This window comes from Panulirus ornatus, chromosome 14 (genome assembly GCF_036320965.1).
Source record: "Panulirus ornatus isolate Po-2019 chromosome 14, ASM3632096v1, whole genome shotgun sequence".
In the NCBI taxonomy this organism is placed as follows: Eukaryota; Metazoa; Arthropoda; class Malacostraca; order Decapoda; family Palinuridae; genus Panulirus; species Panulirus ornatus.
In genome coordinates this window covers 1,349,874-1,366,597 of record NC_092237.1, presented here as the reverse complement: position 1 = coordinate 1,366,597, position 16,724 = coordinate 1,349,874, and the positions used below count along the sequence as shown (strand labels likewise).

The following is a 16,724-nucleotide window of genomic DNA, read 5'->3' as shown; positions in this document are numbered from 1 at the left end:
TCTTGACCTCTTGCCTCTTTCTTTTATACATCTCCCTTTCATTTGCACTTTTTCCCTGCAAAAATCGTCCAAATGCCTCTCTCTTCTCTTTCACTAATAATCTTACTTCTTCATCCCACCACTCGCTACCCTTTCTAATCAACCCACCTCCCACGCTTATCATGCCACAAGCATCTTTTGCGCAAGCCGTCGCCGCTTTCATAAATACATCCTATTCCTCCCCCACTCCCCTTACCTCCTTTGTTCTCACCTTTTTCCATTCTGTACTGAGTCTCTCCTGGTATTTCCTCTCACAAGTCTCCTTCCCAAGCTCACCTACTCTCACCACTCTCTTCATATATATATATATATAAGTATAAAGTATAAAAAAAAAAAAAAAATATATACATTATTTATTTATTTTGCTTTGTCGCTGTCTCTTGCGTTTGCGAGGTAGCGCAAGGAAACAGACGAAAGAAATGGCCTAACCCACCCCCATACACAATGTATACACACACACACGTCCACACACGCAAATATACATACCTATACATCTCAATGTACACATATATATATACACACAGACACATACATATATACCCATGCACACAATTCACACTGTCTGCCTTTATTCATTCCATCGCCACCTCGCCACACATGGAATAACATCCCCCTCCCCCCTCATGTGTGGGAGGTAGCGCTAGGAAAAGACAACAAAGGCCCCATTAGTTCACACTCAGTCTCTAGCTGTCATGCAATAATGCACCAAATCACAGCTCCCTTTCCACATCCAGGCCCCACAGAACTTTCCATGGTTTACCCAGACACTTCACATGCATTGATTCAATCCATTGACAGCACGTCGACCCCGGTATACCACATCGATCCAATTCACTCTATTCCTTGCCCACCTTGCATGTTCAGGCCCTGATCACTCAAAATCTTTTTCACTCCATCTTTCCACCTCCAATTTGGTCTCCCACTTCTCCTCGTTCCCTCCACCTCCAACACATATATCCCCTTGGTCAATCTTTCCTCACTCATTCTCTCCATGTGCCCAAACCATTTCAAAACACCCTCTTCTGCTCTCTCAACCACGCTCTTTTTATTTCCACATATCTCTCTTACCCTTACATTACTTACTCGATCAAAGCACCTAACACCACACATTGTCCTCAGACATCTCATTTCCAGCACATCCACCCTCCTGCGCACAACTCTATCCATAGCCCATGCCTCGCAACCATACAACATTGTTGGAACCACTATTCCTTCAAACTACCCATTTTTGCTTTCTGAGATAATGTTCTCGACTTCCACACATTCTTCGAGGCTCCCAGGATCTTCGCCCCCTCCCCCACCCTATGATTCACTTCCGCTTCCATGGTTCCATCCGCTGCCAAGTCCACTCCCAGATATCTAAAACACTTCACTTCCTCCAGTTTTCTCCATTCAAACTTACCTCCCAATTGACTTGATCCTCAACCCTACTGTACCTAATAACCTTACTCTTATTCACATTTACTCTTAACTTTCTTCTTTCACACACTTTACCAAACTCGGTCACCAGCTTCTGCAGTTTCTCACATAAATCATCATCAGTAAACAACAACTGACTCACTTCCCAAGCTCTCTCATCCACAACAGACTGCATACTTGCCCCTCTTTCCAAAACTCTTGCATTCACCTCCCTAACAACCCCATCCATAAACAAATTAAACAACCATGGAGACATCACACACCTCTGCCACAAACCTACATTCACTGAGAACCAATCACTTTCCTCTCTTCCTACACATACACATGCCTTACATCCTTGATAAAAACTTTTCACTGCTTCTAACAACTTGCCTCCCACACCATATATTCTTAATACCTTCCACAGAGCATCTTTATCAACTCTATCATATGCCTTCTCCAGATCCATAGATGCTACATACAAATCCATTTGCTTTTCTAAGTATTTCTCACATACATTCTTCAAAGCAAACACCTGATCCACACATCCTCTACCACTTCTGAAACCACACTGCTCTTCCCCAATCTGATGCTCTGTACATGCCTTCACCCTCTCAATCAATACCCTCCCATATAATTTACCAGGAATACTCAACAAACTTATACATCTGTAATATGAGCACTCTCATCCCCTTTCCCTTTGTACAATGGCACTATGCAAGCATTCCGCCAATCCTCAGGCACCTCACCATGAATCATACATACATCAAATAACCTTACCCACCAGTCAACAATACAGTCACCCCCTTTTTTAATAAATTCCACTGCAATACCATCCAAACCTGCTGCCTTGCCGGCTTTCATCTTCCGCAAAGCTTTTACTACCTCTTCTCTGTTTACCAAATCATTTTCCCTAACCCTCTCACTTTGCACACCACCTCGACCAAAACACCCTATATCTGCCACTCTATCATCAAACACATTCAACAAACCTTCAAAATACTCACTCCATCTCCTTCTCACATCACCACTACTTGTTATCACCTCCCCATTAGCCCCCTTCACTGAAGTTCCCATTTGCTCCCTTGTCTTACGCACTTTATTTACCTCCTTCCAAAACATTTTTTTATTCTCCCTAAAATTTAATGATACTCTCTCACCCCAACTCTCATATGCCCTCTTTTTCGCCTCTTGCACCTTTCTCTTGACCTCTTGCCTCTTTCTTTTATACATCTCCCTTTCATTTGCACTTTTTCCCTGCAAAAATCGTCCAAATGCCTCTCTCTTCTCTTTCACTAATAATCTTACTTCTTCATCCCACCACTCGCTACCCTTTCTAATCAACCCACCTCCCACGCTTATCATGCCACAAGCATCTTTTGCGCAAGCCGTCACCGCTTTCATAAATACATCCTATTCCTCCCCCACTCCCCTTACCTCCTTTGTTCTCACCTTTTTCCATTCTGTACTGAGTCTCTCCTGGTATTTCCTCTCACAAGTCTCCTTCCCAAGCTCACCTACTCTCACCACTCTCTTCATATATATATATATATATATATATATATATATATATACATTATTTATTTATTTTGCTTTGTCGCTGTCTCTTGCGTTTGCGAGGTAGCGCAAGGAAACAGACGAAAGAAATGGCCTAACCCACCCCCATACACAATGTATACACACACACACGTCCACACACGCAAATATACATACCTATACATCTCAATGTACACATATATATACATACACAGACACATACATATATACCCATGCACACAATTCACACTGTCTGCCCCCATTCACTCCCATCGCCACCTCGCCACACATGGAATACCATCCCCCTCCCCCCTCATGTGTGCGAGGTAGCACTAGGAAAAGACAACAAAGGCCCCATTCGTTCACAGTCAGTCTCTAGCTGCCACGCAATAATGCCCGAAACCACAGCTCCCTTTCCACATCCAGGCCCCACACAACTTTCCATGGTTTACCCCAGACGCTTCACATGCCCTGATTCAATCCACTGACAGCACATCAACCCCGGTATACCACATCGATCCAGTTCACTCTATTCCTTGCCCTCCTTTCACCCTCCTGCATGTTCAGGCCCCGATCACACAAAATCTTTTTCACTCCATCTTTCCACCTCCAATTTGGTCTCCCACTTCTCCTCGTTCCCTCCACCTCCGACACATATATCCTCTTGGTCAATCTTTCCTCACTCATTCTCTCCATGTGCCCAAACCATTTCAAAACACCCTCTTCTGCTCTCTCAACCATGCTCTTTTTATTTCCACACATCTCTCTTACCCTTACGTTACTTACTCGATCAAACCACCTCACACCACACACTGTCCTCAAATATCTCATTTCCAGCACATCCATCCTCCTGCACACAACTCTATCCATAGCCCACGCCTCGCAACCATACAACATTGTTGGAACCACTATTCCTTCAAACATACCCATTTTTGCTTTCCGAGATAATGTTCTCGACTTCCACACATTCTTCAAGGCTCCCAGAATTTTCGCCCCCTCCCCCACCCTATGATCCACTTCCACTTCCATGGTTCCATCCGCTGCCAGATCCACTCCCAGATATCTAAAACACTTTACTTCCTCCAGTTTTTCTCCTTTCAAACTTACCTCCCAATTGACTTGACCCTCAACCCTACTGTACGTAATAACCTTGCTCTTATTCACATTTACTCTTAACTTTCTTCTTTCACACACTTTACCAAACTCAGTCACCAGCTTCTGCAGTTTCTCACATGTATCAGCCACCAGCGCTGTATCATCAGCGAACAACAACTGACTCACTTCCCAAGCTCTCTCATCCCCAACAGACTTCATACTTGCCCCTCTTTCCAAAACTCTTGCATTCACCTCCCTAACAACCCCATCCATAAACAAATTAAACAACCATGGAGACATCACACACCCCTGCCGCAAACCTACATTCACTGAGAACCAATCACTTTCCTCTCTTCCTACACGTACACATGCCTTACATCCTCGATAAAAACTTTTCACTGCTTCTAACAACTTGCCTCCCACACCATATATTCTTAATACCTTCCACAGAGCATCTCTATCAACTCTATCATATGCCTTCTCCAGATCCATAAATGCTACATACAAATCCATTTGCTTTTCTAAGTATTTCTCACATACATTCTTCAAAGCAAACACCTGATCCACACATCCTCTACCACTTCTGAAACCACACTGCTCTTCCCCAATCTGATGCTCTGTACATGCCTTCACCCTCTCAATCAATATCCTCCCATATAATTTACCAGGAATACTCAACAAACTTATACCTCTGTAATTTGAGCACTCACTCTTATCCCCTTTTGCCTTTGTATGTATATATTTATATATATATATATATATATATATATATATATATATATATATATATATATATATATATATATTGAAATGGTTTGGGCACATGGAGAGAATGAGTGAGGAAAGATTGACCAAGAGGATATATGTGTCGGAGGTGGAGGGAACGAGAAGTGGGAGACCAAATTGGAGGTGGAAAGATGGAGTGAAAAAGATTTTGTGTGATCGGGGCCTGTACATGCAGGAAGGTGAAAGGAGGGCAAGGAATAGAGTGAATTGGATCGATGTGGTATACCGGGGTTGACGTGCTGTCAGTGGATTGAATCAGGGCATGTGAAGCGTCTGGGATGAACCATGGAAATCTGTGTAGGTATGTATATTTGCGTGTGTGGACGTATGTATATACATGTGTATGGGGGTGGGTTGGGCCATTTCTTTCGTCTGTTTCCTTGCGCTACCTCACAAACGCGGGAGACAGCGACAAAAGAAGGAACAGAGAAGAGGGCCAGGTGAGGATATTCCCTCAAAGGCCCAGTCCTCTGTTCTTAACGCTACCTTGCTATCGCGGGAAATAGCGAATAGTATGAAAAAAAAATATATATATATATATATATATATATATATATATATATATATATATATATATATATATATATATATATATATAAAACACTTCCTCCAGTTTTTCTCCATTCAAACTTACCTCCCAATATGAATATGAAATGTGAATATGAAAATGTTTAATAGGTTATTGAAGTGATACTGTTGCATACCAAGTTTAAGAACAGATGTTTTGTACATGCAGTAGAAATTAAAAGAAAGGTTTTAATTATTTGCTGGAATGTAATTTCAGATTGGTCCATAATACAGATAACATCTCAGAGTGTGGGGGAATTTAGCTTTAGAAAAATTGGAACATACCCTCCAACTCCTGGACTGTACATTTCTCGATGCTCTTGTGGCTCACAGCCAACTATAACTGTTCAGGTATGGTTTTTGGTACAGTATTTGCAAAAACAAATGGAAAACCTCATAATGATAGGTAAAATAGCAATGATAGTATAATGATAGACTTTGGTTTTGGTACAATATGTCAGTGTGAGGTTGCACCACAATTGAAAAGTCATCTTTTGGCAAGATTGTAATATATGTCAGTGGATGAAAGTAATACAATCTCATCAAAGACCTTTTCATTCCAAGGACTTTAACATTTCCCTGCTTCTTCTTGGAGGTGCAGGGACCATGTAAAAGACTCCCTGGAGTTATACAATTATGATAGTAACAGACTGGATGTTTGCATACAAGGTCACTGTTCATCTGTTCCTGGTATTATCAAGATGGTGGGAAAGGCAGTTAGATACAAAAAAGAGAAAATATACAATAAGAGTAGTGATGATAGAAACAAATGAAAATAGTAATTAAACTCTGTACTCCAAAAGATTTGTCACATGCCTCCATAAGATATCATGTTAAGAAATATGACAGATTACATGTGGATAGAGTGAAAGAGGTTTGAGTTATTGGGTTCCTGAACATTCAGGAGGGTAAGAAATGTGCATAGGGTAGAATGAATTGGAATGCCGTGGTACACAAGGGTCTAAATGCTGTCAATGGGATGAACTAGGGCATATGAAGTAGTAAGGAGAAACCATGTGATGGTCTGTGCACCTTGGTTGTACATAGGGGGATCTGGTTTCAGTATATTACACATGACAGCTAGAATGGATGTAAATAGATGAGGCTATTCTTCATGTGTTCCTGGTGTTACCTCACTATGTGGGAAATGGCAAACTGTTATGAAAAGGAAACTTGATATAGTGATTGTAGATGTAAATCCTTTGAGTGATTTCAGAGGCATGCATGTACCTGATCAACCTTTTGGAATTGGGAATTGAGGTAATGATGACATTGGTAGATGTAATTCTTCCAGAATATTATTTGTGACACTAGTTCTAATTATGTAGTTTTATCCAAAACTCATTTTGACCTCATGCCTAAGTGCTAATTATTTGATTGTCTTCAACAGGCAGTGACAGCCCCAAAGCATGAGGGTTTGCGAGGGATTGTACAGGAAGTGGAGCTCATTAAGGAGGAAAATAAGATAATTAACAAGGACTACCGTGACCAGCAGCAGAAGTACTTCACCAAGCGAGAGGAGCTTAACAATAGACTTAAGGTGTGTGTTTGGGTATGGGTTCAGTTTTGGTCTATTTCTACAGTAGTACAGAAGTGGATATCATTTCTGCATAATACTGCTTGCAATTTCATTTGTCAGTAATCAGTATAATATGAGTTTTACTCTGCATAGCATATCTGTGAGATTCATTTAACACTGTTCTTATATATTTTAGGTTAATTAGTTTTCCCCTGATTTGATAGTGTGTTGTAAGGAGTATGGAGATTGCTTGGTTGCGGCACTGGTGCTGCCTGCTAACGGGATCTCTAGGTGCACGTAACCAACAGCTTCTAGAAGAGGCTACTGCTCGTATCATTGCTGACTGCAAGTTCCCTCTTACAGAAACTCAGACAGAGCTTTTACAGGTGAGAAACAATGAATTCTATGTTTTCCATCACCAGAATTGGAGAAGATGAGGGGCACCTCTCTGGAAAAGAAGTCCTTGTCGAGGCCAGGCCTAAGATGTAAAAGCAGCTAGAGAGATAGGGTAGTAAAAAAAAAAAAAAAGAGAAAATGGAAAACCTGTTTTTAAAAAGGGGCAGTCATAACTGTTGAAAGGACATGAGAAGTTGGAGTTCCAGAGCTTAGCATTGTGGGGAGAGACATAGTGTGGCAACTTTCCACACGAGTTCCAAATTGCCACACAGAGAGTATGTGATGTTTGCAAAGTATTGTGTGGTTTAGCTAATGGTAGGGACATACAAGCAGCTGGTTCTGAGTTGTACATCTTGGAATAATGCTTGTATGAGAGGAAAAGAGAACCAGCACTGCAATATAGGGCAAATGAGTAAAGTTAGAGAGTTGATAAGTTGATCTGCTATGGACTTGACTGACAGGTATGTACAGGGAGGTAAAACCTTTTCAGAGTTGAGAACAGTACTCCAAACAAAAATGAACAAGTTCTTTATGTGATTGGAACAGTGTTCTAAAGACAAGAATTTATGACATTTGAACAGAATGGCCAGTCTCTTAGAGGTAGAATATACTGTTTGTCTAAAGTGGGATTTCCAGAATAGATCAGAGGTTATGATGATATTAAGTATATTCATTGCATTTAGTCATGGAATATGAATGAGCTATCAAAAGAACTTGGATATTTATGAAGAGTTTCAGACAGAGAAATAGGAAATGGCATTTTTGTGGCATTAATTGTAAATAGAATCTGTCTGGCCTACTCAGGAGTCTTATCCAAATTTGAGTTTATAGAGGTAGTTGGGATGAGACAGATTGAGCAAGAGGTGGTGCTGCTTTGAAAGGAATGCAGCACTGAGTCGTCGTTGTGTGAGTGCGTTTGGTTATCTATTGAAGTAATAAGATTGTAAGATTGTTAGTAAATAGGAAAAACAGTAAATGGGACAGGGATAGCACCCTGAGGGACAGTGCTCTTGATAAAGAAAGAGGGAAAGGCTGATGCATGAACAGTCAGAGGGATAGAGCAGCCAGAGAAAATGTCCTGGATTTTTAATGACACATGATGCTGTGAGGTTCTCTATCATGAATTTAACAACAGTTCTGTGGCAAACTAAGAGAGAGCCCTTAATATATTTCTCTTTGATTCAGACATAGGGATGGAGCTCCATTAATTGGCATTCCTAATGAAGGTGGTTGTGAATGTAGACAGTGTAGAGCTTCCAACCATTTTTTATGAATTATGCTGGTGTGGATAGATATAGGTTTGTGAGGTGGAAGTGAAGGAAAATAAGACTGTATTGAGAACATGGAGAGAGACGTGGACTGTCTTTTAGAAAAACAATAAAAACAATTGATAATGTGACTGATGTTGTAATATGTATGAAATCTTAATGGTACAACCATTTGGCTGATTAGGAAGGTGTGAGTTTAACTGTTAGTTTCTAAACTGAAAGTAGGTTGTTCAAACTGAAATATTACTTCTATTCATATCAATGCATTGTGTTAGGGAGGATGAGATAAAGGTAACATTCTTGGGTGAATTCTGAGGGATTATAGATTGAAAGAGCAAATTGGATGATTAGAATTGATAGAGAATATGAAAGAATGGGTGTCACACATTGGAATATTTGTGGCAGTAAAACTAGATACCCCAAGAAAAATTTAAAACTACAGTAATATGTGAATTGTAACTACCATTTTTTACCTGCCTTTGGAATTAGATGAGGGATATCTGTATTGCAAAACTTTTTTTCTTATTATTATTATACTTAACCACCATCTCCTGCATTTGCGAGGTAGCGCAAGGAAATTAAGTGGGGGATATCTGTATTGCAAAACTTTTTTTATTATTATTATTATTATTATTATACTTAACCGCCACTCCCCTGTTTGCGAGGTAGCTCAAGGAAACAGACGAGGAATGGCCCAACCCACCCACATACACATGTATACACATAAGTGCCCTCACATGCACATATACATTTCAGCATATACATACACAGACATATACATATATTGCACAACTGTTTTCACAAAAATAGTATGTGTGCAATTGATCCACCCCTTACTTGATAGATATATCTATTTAAGTGTTTTCTCTTCACTCTACTTATGAATGTTTTACAGGATCTTTATCTTACGCATTAGATTTGAATGCGGTCAAGAGGTACAGCTGGAGATGCAAGTCACTGAACTAGATTACTGAAAGTTGATGTAGATCTAGTCAAAGAATTATGTAGGGTTAGAAATTTTGCGTGGAAAATGTTAGCAAAATGATTTGTGACAGGTTATAGAGGAACTTTTTCGTGTGTGAAACTATTATGATGGAGATTTTTTTGCACTTGATTAACCAAATTAGTTTGCAAAATAAAAATGTAAGAGGTGCACATATCAGCAAGGAACTTGATTCACATTAACTCTTTGGATGTAGATTAATGATGTGTATTTATAAACTGAGAGGCTGTTTGTATCTGAACCTTCTCCCATTAAATAGGATCAGATTTATAGACAGGATGGATTCAGATATGTCCATTGCCTAAAGTTTGTCATCATTTATATCCTTCAGTGTATTATTAGTTGTCCAGTTCCACCTGAAAGAACTGGAGGCTTGGAACTAGGAGTGGCCTTTAGCATGCGTGCAAGTGTTGCAGCTCTACTTTATGAATCAGTAAGAAGTGCACGCGTCAAAGATCTTTGTGCTCTTATCCAGAAAGAGGAAGGATTGCTTGGTCAATTGCGACGGGCTCAAAGAAATCCAGTAATTCTTGTGCTAGATAAGGTGAGTTTAAACTGTTGAAGTATACAAGGTGGACTCTGTGAATAAGATTTAGATATAAGTCATCTCATAATTTCTGGTTCACATCTTTTTATGGGCTTTACGTCTTTCTTTCCTTTGCAGTCTGTTCTAATAGGATAAGTTTCTTTAGGATATTTGAGGTAAAGACGTATTCCTCTGTAATTCTGGTGTGGAAACACTGGCTTCCCCATCTTTTATTATCCATACCACCAGGTAGTGGAAGCTTTCTTGTTTCTGACCCACCTTTGGCCAGTAAGATAACATCATCAGTCTCCTCATGCCTTGCTTCCTAACACCTCAGAATTTTCTTGCATTGCACACTGGCCAGAAATCAGAATTTTCTTGCATTGCACACTGGCCAGGAATCTTTTATCGAACTGGACTTTTTCTATCCCGTAGATTAGTATACTTTCCTTTCTAATTCTATATGTTACTTTTTTTTTTTTTTTTTTTTTTTTTTTTTTTTTTTTATACTTTGTCGCTGTCTCCCGCGTTTGCGAGGTAGCGCAAGGAAACAGACGAAAGAAATGGCCCAACCCACCCCCATACACATGTATATACATACGTCCACACACACAAATATACATACCTACACAGCTTTCCATGGTTTACCCCAGACGCTTCACATGCCCTGATTCAATCCACTGACAGCACGTCAACCCCGGTATACCACATCGATCCAATTCACTCTATTCCTTGCCCTCCTTTCACCCTCCTGCATGTTCAGGCCCCGATCACACAAAATCTTTTTCACTCCATCTTTCCACCTCCAATTTGGTCTCCCACTTCTCGTTCCCTCCACCTCCGACACATATATCCTCTTGGTCAATCTTTCCTCACTCATTCTCTCCATGTGCCCAAACCATTTCAAAACACCCTCTTCTGCTCTCTCAACCACGCTCTTTTTATTTCCACACATCTCTCTTACCCTTACGTTACTTACTCGATCAAACCACCTCACACCACACATTGTCCTCAAACATCTCATTTCCAGCACATCCATCCTCCTGCACACAACTCTATCCATAGCCCATGCCTCGCAACCATACAACATTGTTGGAACCACTATTCCTTCTAACATACCCATTTTTGCTTTCCGAGATAATGTTCTCGACTTCCACACATTCTTCAAGGCTCCCAGAATTTTCGCCCCCTCCCCCACCGTATGATCCACTTCCACTTCCATGGTTCCATCCACTGCCAGATCCACTCCCAGATATCTAAAACACTTTACTTCCTCCAGTTTTTCTCCATTCAAACTTACCTCCCAATTGACTTGACCCTCAACCCTACTGTACCTAATAACCTTGCTCTTATTCACATTTACTCTTAACTTTCTTCTTTCACACACTTTACCAAACTCAGTCACCAGCTTCTGCAGTTTCTCACATGAATCAGCCACCAGCGCTGTATCATCAGCGAACAACAACTGACTCACTTCCCAAGCTCTCTCATCCCCAACAGACTTCATACTTGCCCCTCTTTCCAAAACTCTTGCATTCACCTCCCTAACAGCCCCATCCATAAACAAATTAAACAACCATGGAGACATCACACACCCCTGCCACAAACCTACATTCACTGAGAACCAATCACTTTCCTCTCTTCCTACACGTACACATGCCTTACATCCTCGATAAAAACTTTTCACTGCTTCTAACAACTTGCCTCCCACACCATATATTCTTAATACCTTCCACAGAGCATCTCTATCAACTCTATCATATGCCTTCTCCAGATCCATAAATGCTACATACAAATCCAAAGCCGGCAAGGCAGCAGGTTTGGATGGTATTGCAGTGGAATTTATTAAAAAAGGGGTGACTGTATTGTTGACTGGTTGGTAAGGTTATTTAATGTATGTATGATTCATGGTGAGGTGCCTGAGGATTGGCGGAATGCTTGCATGGTGCCATTGTACAAAGGCAAAGGGGATAAGAGTGAGTGCTCAAATTACAGATGTATAAGTTTGTTGAGTATTCCTGGTAAATTATATGGGAGGATATTGATTGAGAGGGTGAAGGCATGTACAGAGCATCAGATTGGGGAAGAGCAGTGTGGTGTCAGAAGTGGTAGAGGATGTGTGGATCAGGTGTTTGCTTTGAAGAACGTATGTGAGAAATACTTAGAAAAGCAAATGGATTTGTATGTAGCATTTATGGATCTGGAGAAGGCATATGATATAGTTGATAGAGATGCTCTGTGGAAGGTATTAAGAATATATGGTGTGGGAGGCAAGTTGTTAGAAGCAGTGAAAAGTTTTTATCGAGGATGTAAGGCATGTGTACATGTAGGAAGAGAGGAAATTGGGGTTGTTAGGGAGGTGAATGCAAGAGTTTTGGAAAGAGGGGCAAGTATGCAGTATGTTGTGGATGAGAGAGCATGGGAAGTGGGTCAGTTGTTGTTCGCTGATGATACAGTGTTGGTAGCTGATTCATGTGAGAAACTGCAGAAGCTGGTGACTGAGTTATGTAAAGTGTGTGAAAGAAGAAAGTTAAGAGTAAATGTGAATAAGAGCAAGGTTATTAGGTACAGTAGGGTTGAGGGTCAAGTCAATTGGGAGGTAAGTTTGAATGGAGAAAAACTGGAGGAAGTAAAGTGTTTTAGATATCTGGGAGTGGATCTGGCAGCGGATGGAACCATGGAAGCGGAAGTGAATCATAGGGTGGGGGAGGGGGCGAAAATCCTGGGAGCCTTGAAGAATGTGTGGAAGTCGAGAACATTATCTCGGAAAGCAAAAATGGGTATGTTTGAAGGAATAGTGGTTCCAACAATGTTGTATGGTTGTGAGGCGTGGGCTATGGATAGAGTTGTGCGCAGGAGGGTGGATGTGCTGGAAATGAGATGTTTGAGGACAATGTGTGGTGTGAGGTGGTTTGATCGAGTAAGTAATGTAAGGGTAAGAGAGATGTGTGGAAATAAAAAGAGCATGGTTGAGAGAGCAGAAGGGGGTGTTTTGAAATGGTTTGGGCACATGGAGAGAATGAGTGAGGAAAGATTGACCAAGAAGATATATGTGTTGGAGGTGGAGGGAATGAGGAGAAGTGGGAGACCAAATTGGAGGTGGAAAGATGGAGTGAAAAAGATTTTGAGTGATCGGGGCCTGAACATGCAGGAGGGTGAAAGGCGGGCAAGGAATAGAGTGAATTGGATCGATGTGGTATACCGGGTTTGACTTGCTGTCAGTGGATTGAATCAGGGCATGTGAAGCGTCTGGGGTAAACCATGGAAAGTTGTGTGGGGCCTGGATGTGGAAAGGGAACTGTGGTTTCGGGCATTATTGCATGACAGCTAGAGACTGAGTGTGAACGAATGGGGCCTTTGTTGTCTTTTCCTAGCGCTACCTCGCACACATTAGGGGGGAGGGGGATGGTATTCCATGTGTGGCGAGGTGGCGATGGGAATGAATAAAGGCAGACAGTGTGAATTGTGTGCATGGGTATATATGTATGTGTCTGTGTATATGTGTACATTGAGATGTATGGGTATGTATATTTGCGTGTGTGAACGTGTATGTATATACATGTGTATGGGGGTGGGTTGGTCCATTTCTTTCGTCTGTTTCCTTGCACTACCTCGCAAACGCGGGAGACAGCAACAAAGTAAAATATATAAATAAAATATATATATCTTTCTTTCTTTTAAACTATGCGCCATTTCCCGTGTTAGCGAGGTAGCGTTAAGAACAGAGGACTGGGCCTTTGAGGGAATATCCTCACCTGGCCCCCTTCTCTGTTCCTTCTTTTAGAAAAAAAAAAGAATGAGAGGGGAGGATTTCCAGATATACATATATCAAGGATGTAAGGCATGTGTACGTGTAGGAAGGGAGGAAAGTGATTGGTTCTCAGTGAATGTAGGTTTGCGGCAGGGGTGTGTGATGTCTCCATGGTTGTTTAATTTGTTTATGGATGGGGTTGTTAGGGAGGTGAATGCAAGAGTTTTGGAAAGAGGGGCAAGTATGAAGTCTGTTGTGGATGAGAGAGCTTGGGAAGTGAGCCAGTTGTTGTTTGCTGATGATACGGCACTGGTGGCTGATTCATGTGAGAAACTGCAGAAGCTGGTGACTGAGTTTGGTAAAGTGTGTGAAAGAAGAAAGTTAAGAGTAAATGTGAATAAGAGCAAGGTAATTAGGTACAGTAGGGTTGAGGGTCAAGTCAATTGGGAGGTAAGTTTGAATGGAGAAAAACTGGAGGAAGTAAAGTGTTTTAGATATCTGGGAGTGGATCTGGCAGCGGATGGAACCATGGAAGTGGAAGTGAATCATAGGGTGGGGGAGGGGGCGAAAATCCTGGGAGCCTTGAAGAATGTGTGGAAGTCAAGAACATCATCTCGGAAAGCAAAAATGGGTATGTTTGAAGGAACAGTGGTTCCAACAATATTGTATGGTTGCGAGGCGTGGGCTATGGATAGAGTTGTGCGCAGGAGGGTGGATGTGCTGGAAATGAGATGTTTGAGGACAATGTGTGGTGTGAGGTGGTTTGATCGAGTAAGTAATGTAAGGGTAAGAGAGATGTGTGGAAATAAAAAGAGCAGTGGTTGAGAGAGCAGAAGAGGGTGTTTTGAAATGGTTTGGGCACATGGAGAGAATGAGTGAGGAAAGATTGACCAAGAAGATATATGTGTTGGAGGTGGAGGGAATGAGGAGAAGTGGGAGACCAAATTGGAGGTGGAAAGATGGAGTGAAAAAGATTTTGAGTGATCGGGGCCTGAACATGCAGGAGGGTGAAAGGCGGGCAAGGAATAGAGTGAATTGGATCGATGTGGTATACCGGGTTTGACGTGCTGTCAGTGGATTGAATCAGGGCATGTGAAGCGTCTGGGGTAAACCATGGAAAGTTGTGTGGGGCCTGGATGTGGAAAGGGAACTGTGGTTTCGGGCATTATTGCATGACAGCTAGAGACTGAGTGGGAACGAATGGGGCCTTTGTTGTCTTTTCCTAGCGCTACCTCGCACACATGAGGGGGGAGGGGGATGGTATTCCATGTGTGGCGAGGTGGCGATGGGAATGAATAAAGGCAGACAGTGTGAATTGTGTGCATGGGTATATATGTATGTGTCTGTGTATATGTGTACATTGAGATGTATGGGTATGTATATTTGCGTGTGTGGACGTGTATGTATATACATGTGTATGGGGGTGGGTTGGTCCATTTCTTTCGTCTGTTTCCTTGCACTACCTCGCAAACGCGGGAGACAGCGACAAAGTAAAATATATAAATAAAATATATATATCTTTCTTTCTTTTAAACTATGCGCCATTTCCCGTGTTAGCGAGGTAGCGTTAAGAACAGAGGACTGGGCCTTTGAGGGAATATCCTCACCTGGCCCCCTTCTCTGTTCCTTCTTTTAGAAAAAAAAAAAGAATGAGAGGGGAGGATTTCCAGATATACATATATCAAGGATGTAAGGCATGTGTACGTGTAGGAAGGGAGGAAAGTGATTGGTTCTCAGTGAATGTAGGTTTGCAGCAGGGGTGTGTGATGTCTCCATGGTTGTTTAATTTGTTTATGGATGGGGTTGTTAGGGAGGTGAATGCAAGAGTTTTGGAAAGAGGGGCAAGTATGAAGTCTGTTGTGGATGAGAGAGCTTGGGAAGTGAGCCAGTTGTTGTTTGCTGATGATACGGCACTGGTGGCTGATTCATGTGAGAAACTGCAGAAGCTGGTGACTGAGTTTGGTAAAGTGTGTGAAAGAAGAAAGTTAAGAGTAAATGTGAATAAGAGCAAGGTAATTAGGTACAGTAGGGTTGAGGGTCAAGTCAATTGGGAGGTAAGTTTGAATGGAGAAAAACTGGAGGAAGTAAAGTGTTTTAGATATCTGGGAGTGGATCTGGCAGCGGATGGAACCATGGAAGTGGAAGTGAATCATAGGGTGGGGGAGGGGGCGAAAATCCTGGGAGCCTTGAAGAATGTGTGGAAGTCAAGAACATCATCTCGGAAAGCAAAAATGGGTATGTTTGAAGGAACAGTGGTTCCAACAATATTGTATGGTTGCGAGGCGTGGGCTATGGATAGAGTTGTGCACAGGAGGGTGGATGTGCTGGAAATGAGATGTTTGAGAACAATGTGTGGTGTGAGTGGTTTGATCGAGTAAGTAATGTAAGGGTAAGAGAGATGTGTGGAAATAAAAAGAGTGTGGTTGAGAGAGCAGAAGAGGGTGTTTTGAAATGGTTTGGGCACATGGAGAGAATGAGTGAGGAAAGATTGACCAAGAGGATATATGTGTCGGAAAGATTGACGAAGAGGATATATGTGTCGGAGGTGGAGGGAACGAGGAGAAGTGGGAGACCAAATTGGAGGTGGAAAGATGGAGTGAAAAAGATTTTGTGTGATCGGGGCCTGAACATGCAGGAGGGTGAAAGGAGGGCAAGGAATAGAGTGAATTGGATCGATGTGGTATACCGGGGTTGACGTGCTGTCAGTGGATTGAATCAGGGCATGTGAAGCGTCTGGGGTAAACCATGGAAAGTTGTGTGGGGCCTGGATGTGGAAAGGGAGCTGTGGTTTCGGGCATTATTGCATGGCAGCTAGAGACTGAGTGTGAACTAATGGGGCC

The 16,724-nt window shown here is 41.8% G+C and overlaps 1 protein-coding gene across 6 annotated transcripts in view; it reads left to right on the top strand.

Moving 5' to 3' along the window:
- The window catches only part of Sse (extra spindle pole bodies like 1, separase), a 50,032-nt gene that overhangs the window by 10,504 nt on the left and 22,804 nt on the right, over positions 1–16,724 (top strand). For 5 of the 6 annotated variants that reach the window (XM_071669248.1, XM_071669252.1, XM_071669247.1 and 2 more), the window contains exons 5-8: positions 5,639–5,772; positions 6,812–6,961; positions 7,165–7,326; positions 9,939–10,151. In XM_071669248.1, the coding sequence (XP_071525349.1) occupies positions 5,639–5,772; positions 6,812–6,961; positions 7,165–7,326; positions 9,939–10,151 (659 nt within the window). The remainder of the gene's footprint in view (positions 1–5,638; positions 5,773–6,811; positions 6,962–7,164; positions 7,327–9,938; positions 10,152–16,724) is intronic. The other variant, XM_071669253.1, reaches the window with a different exon arrangement.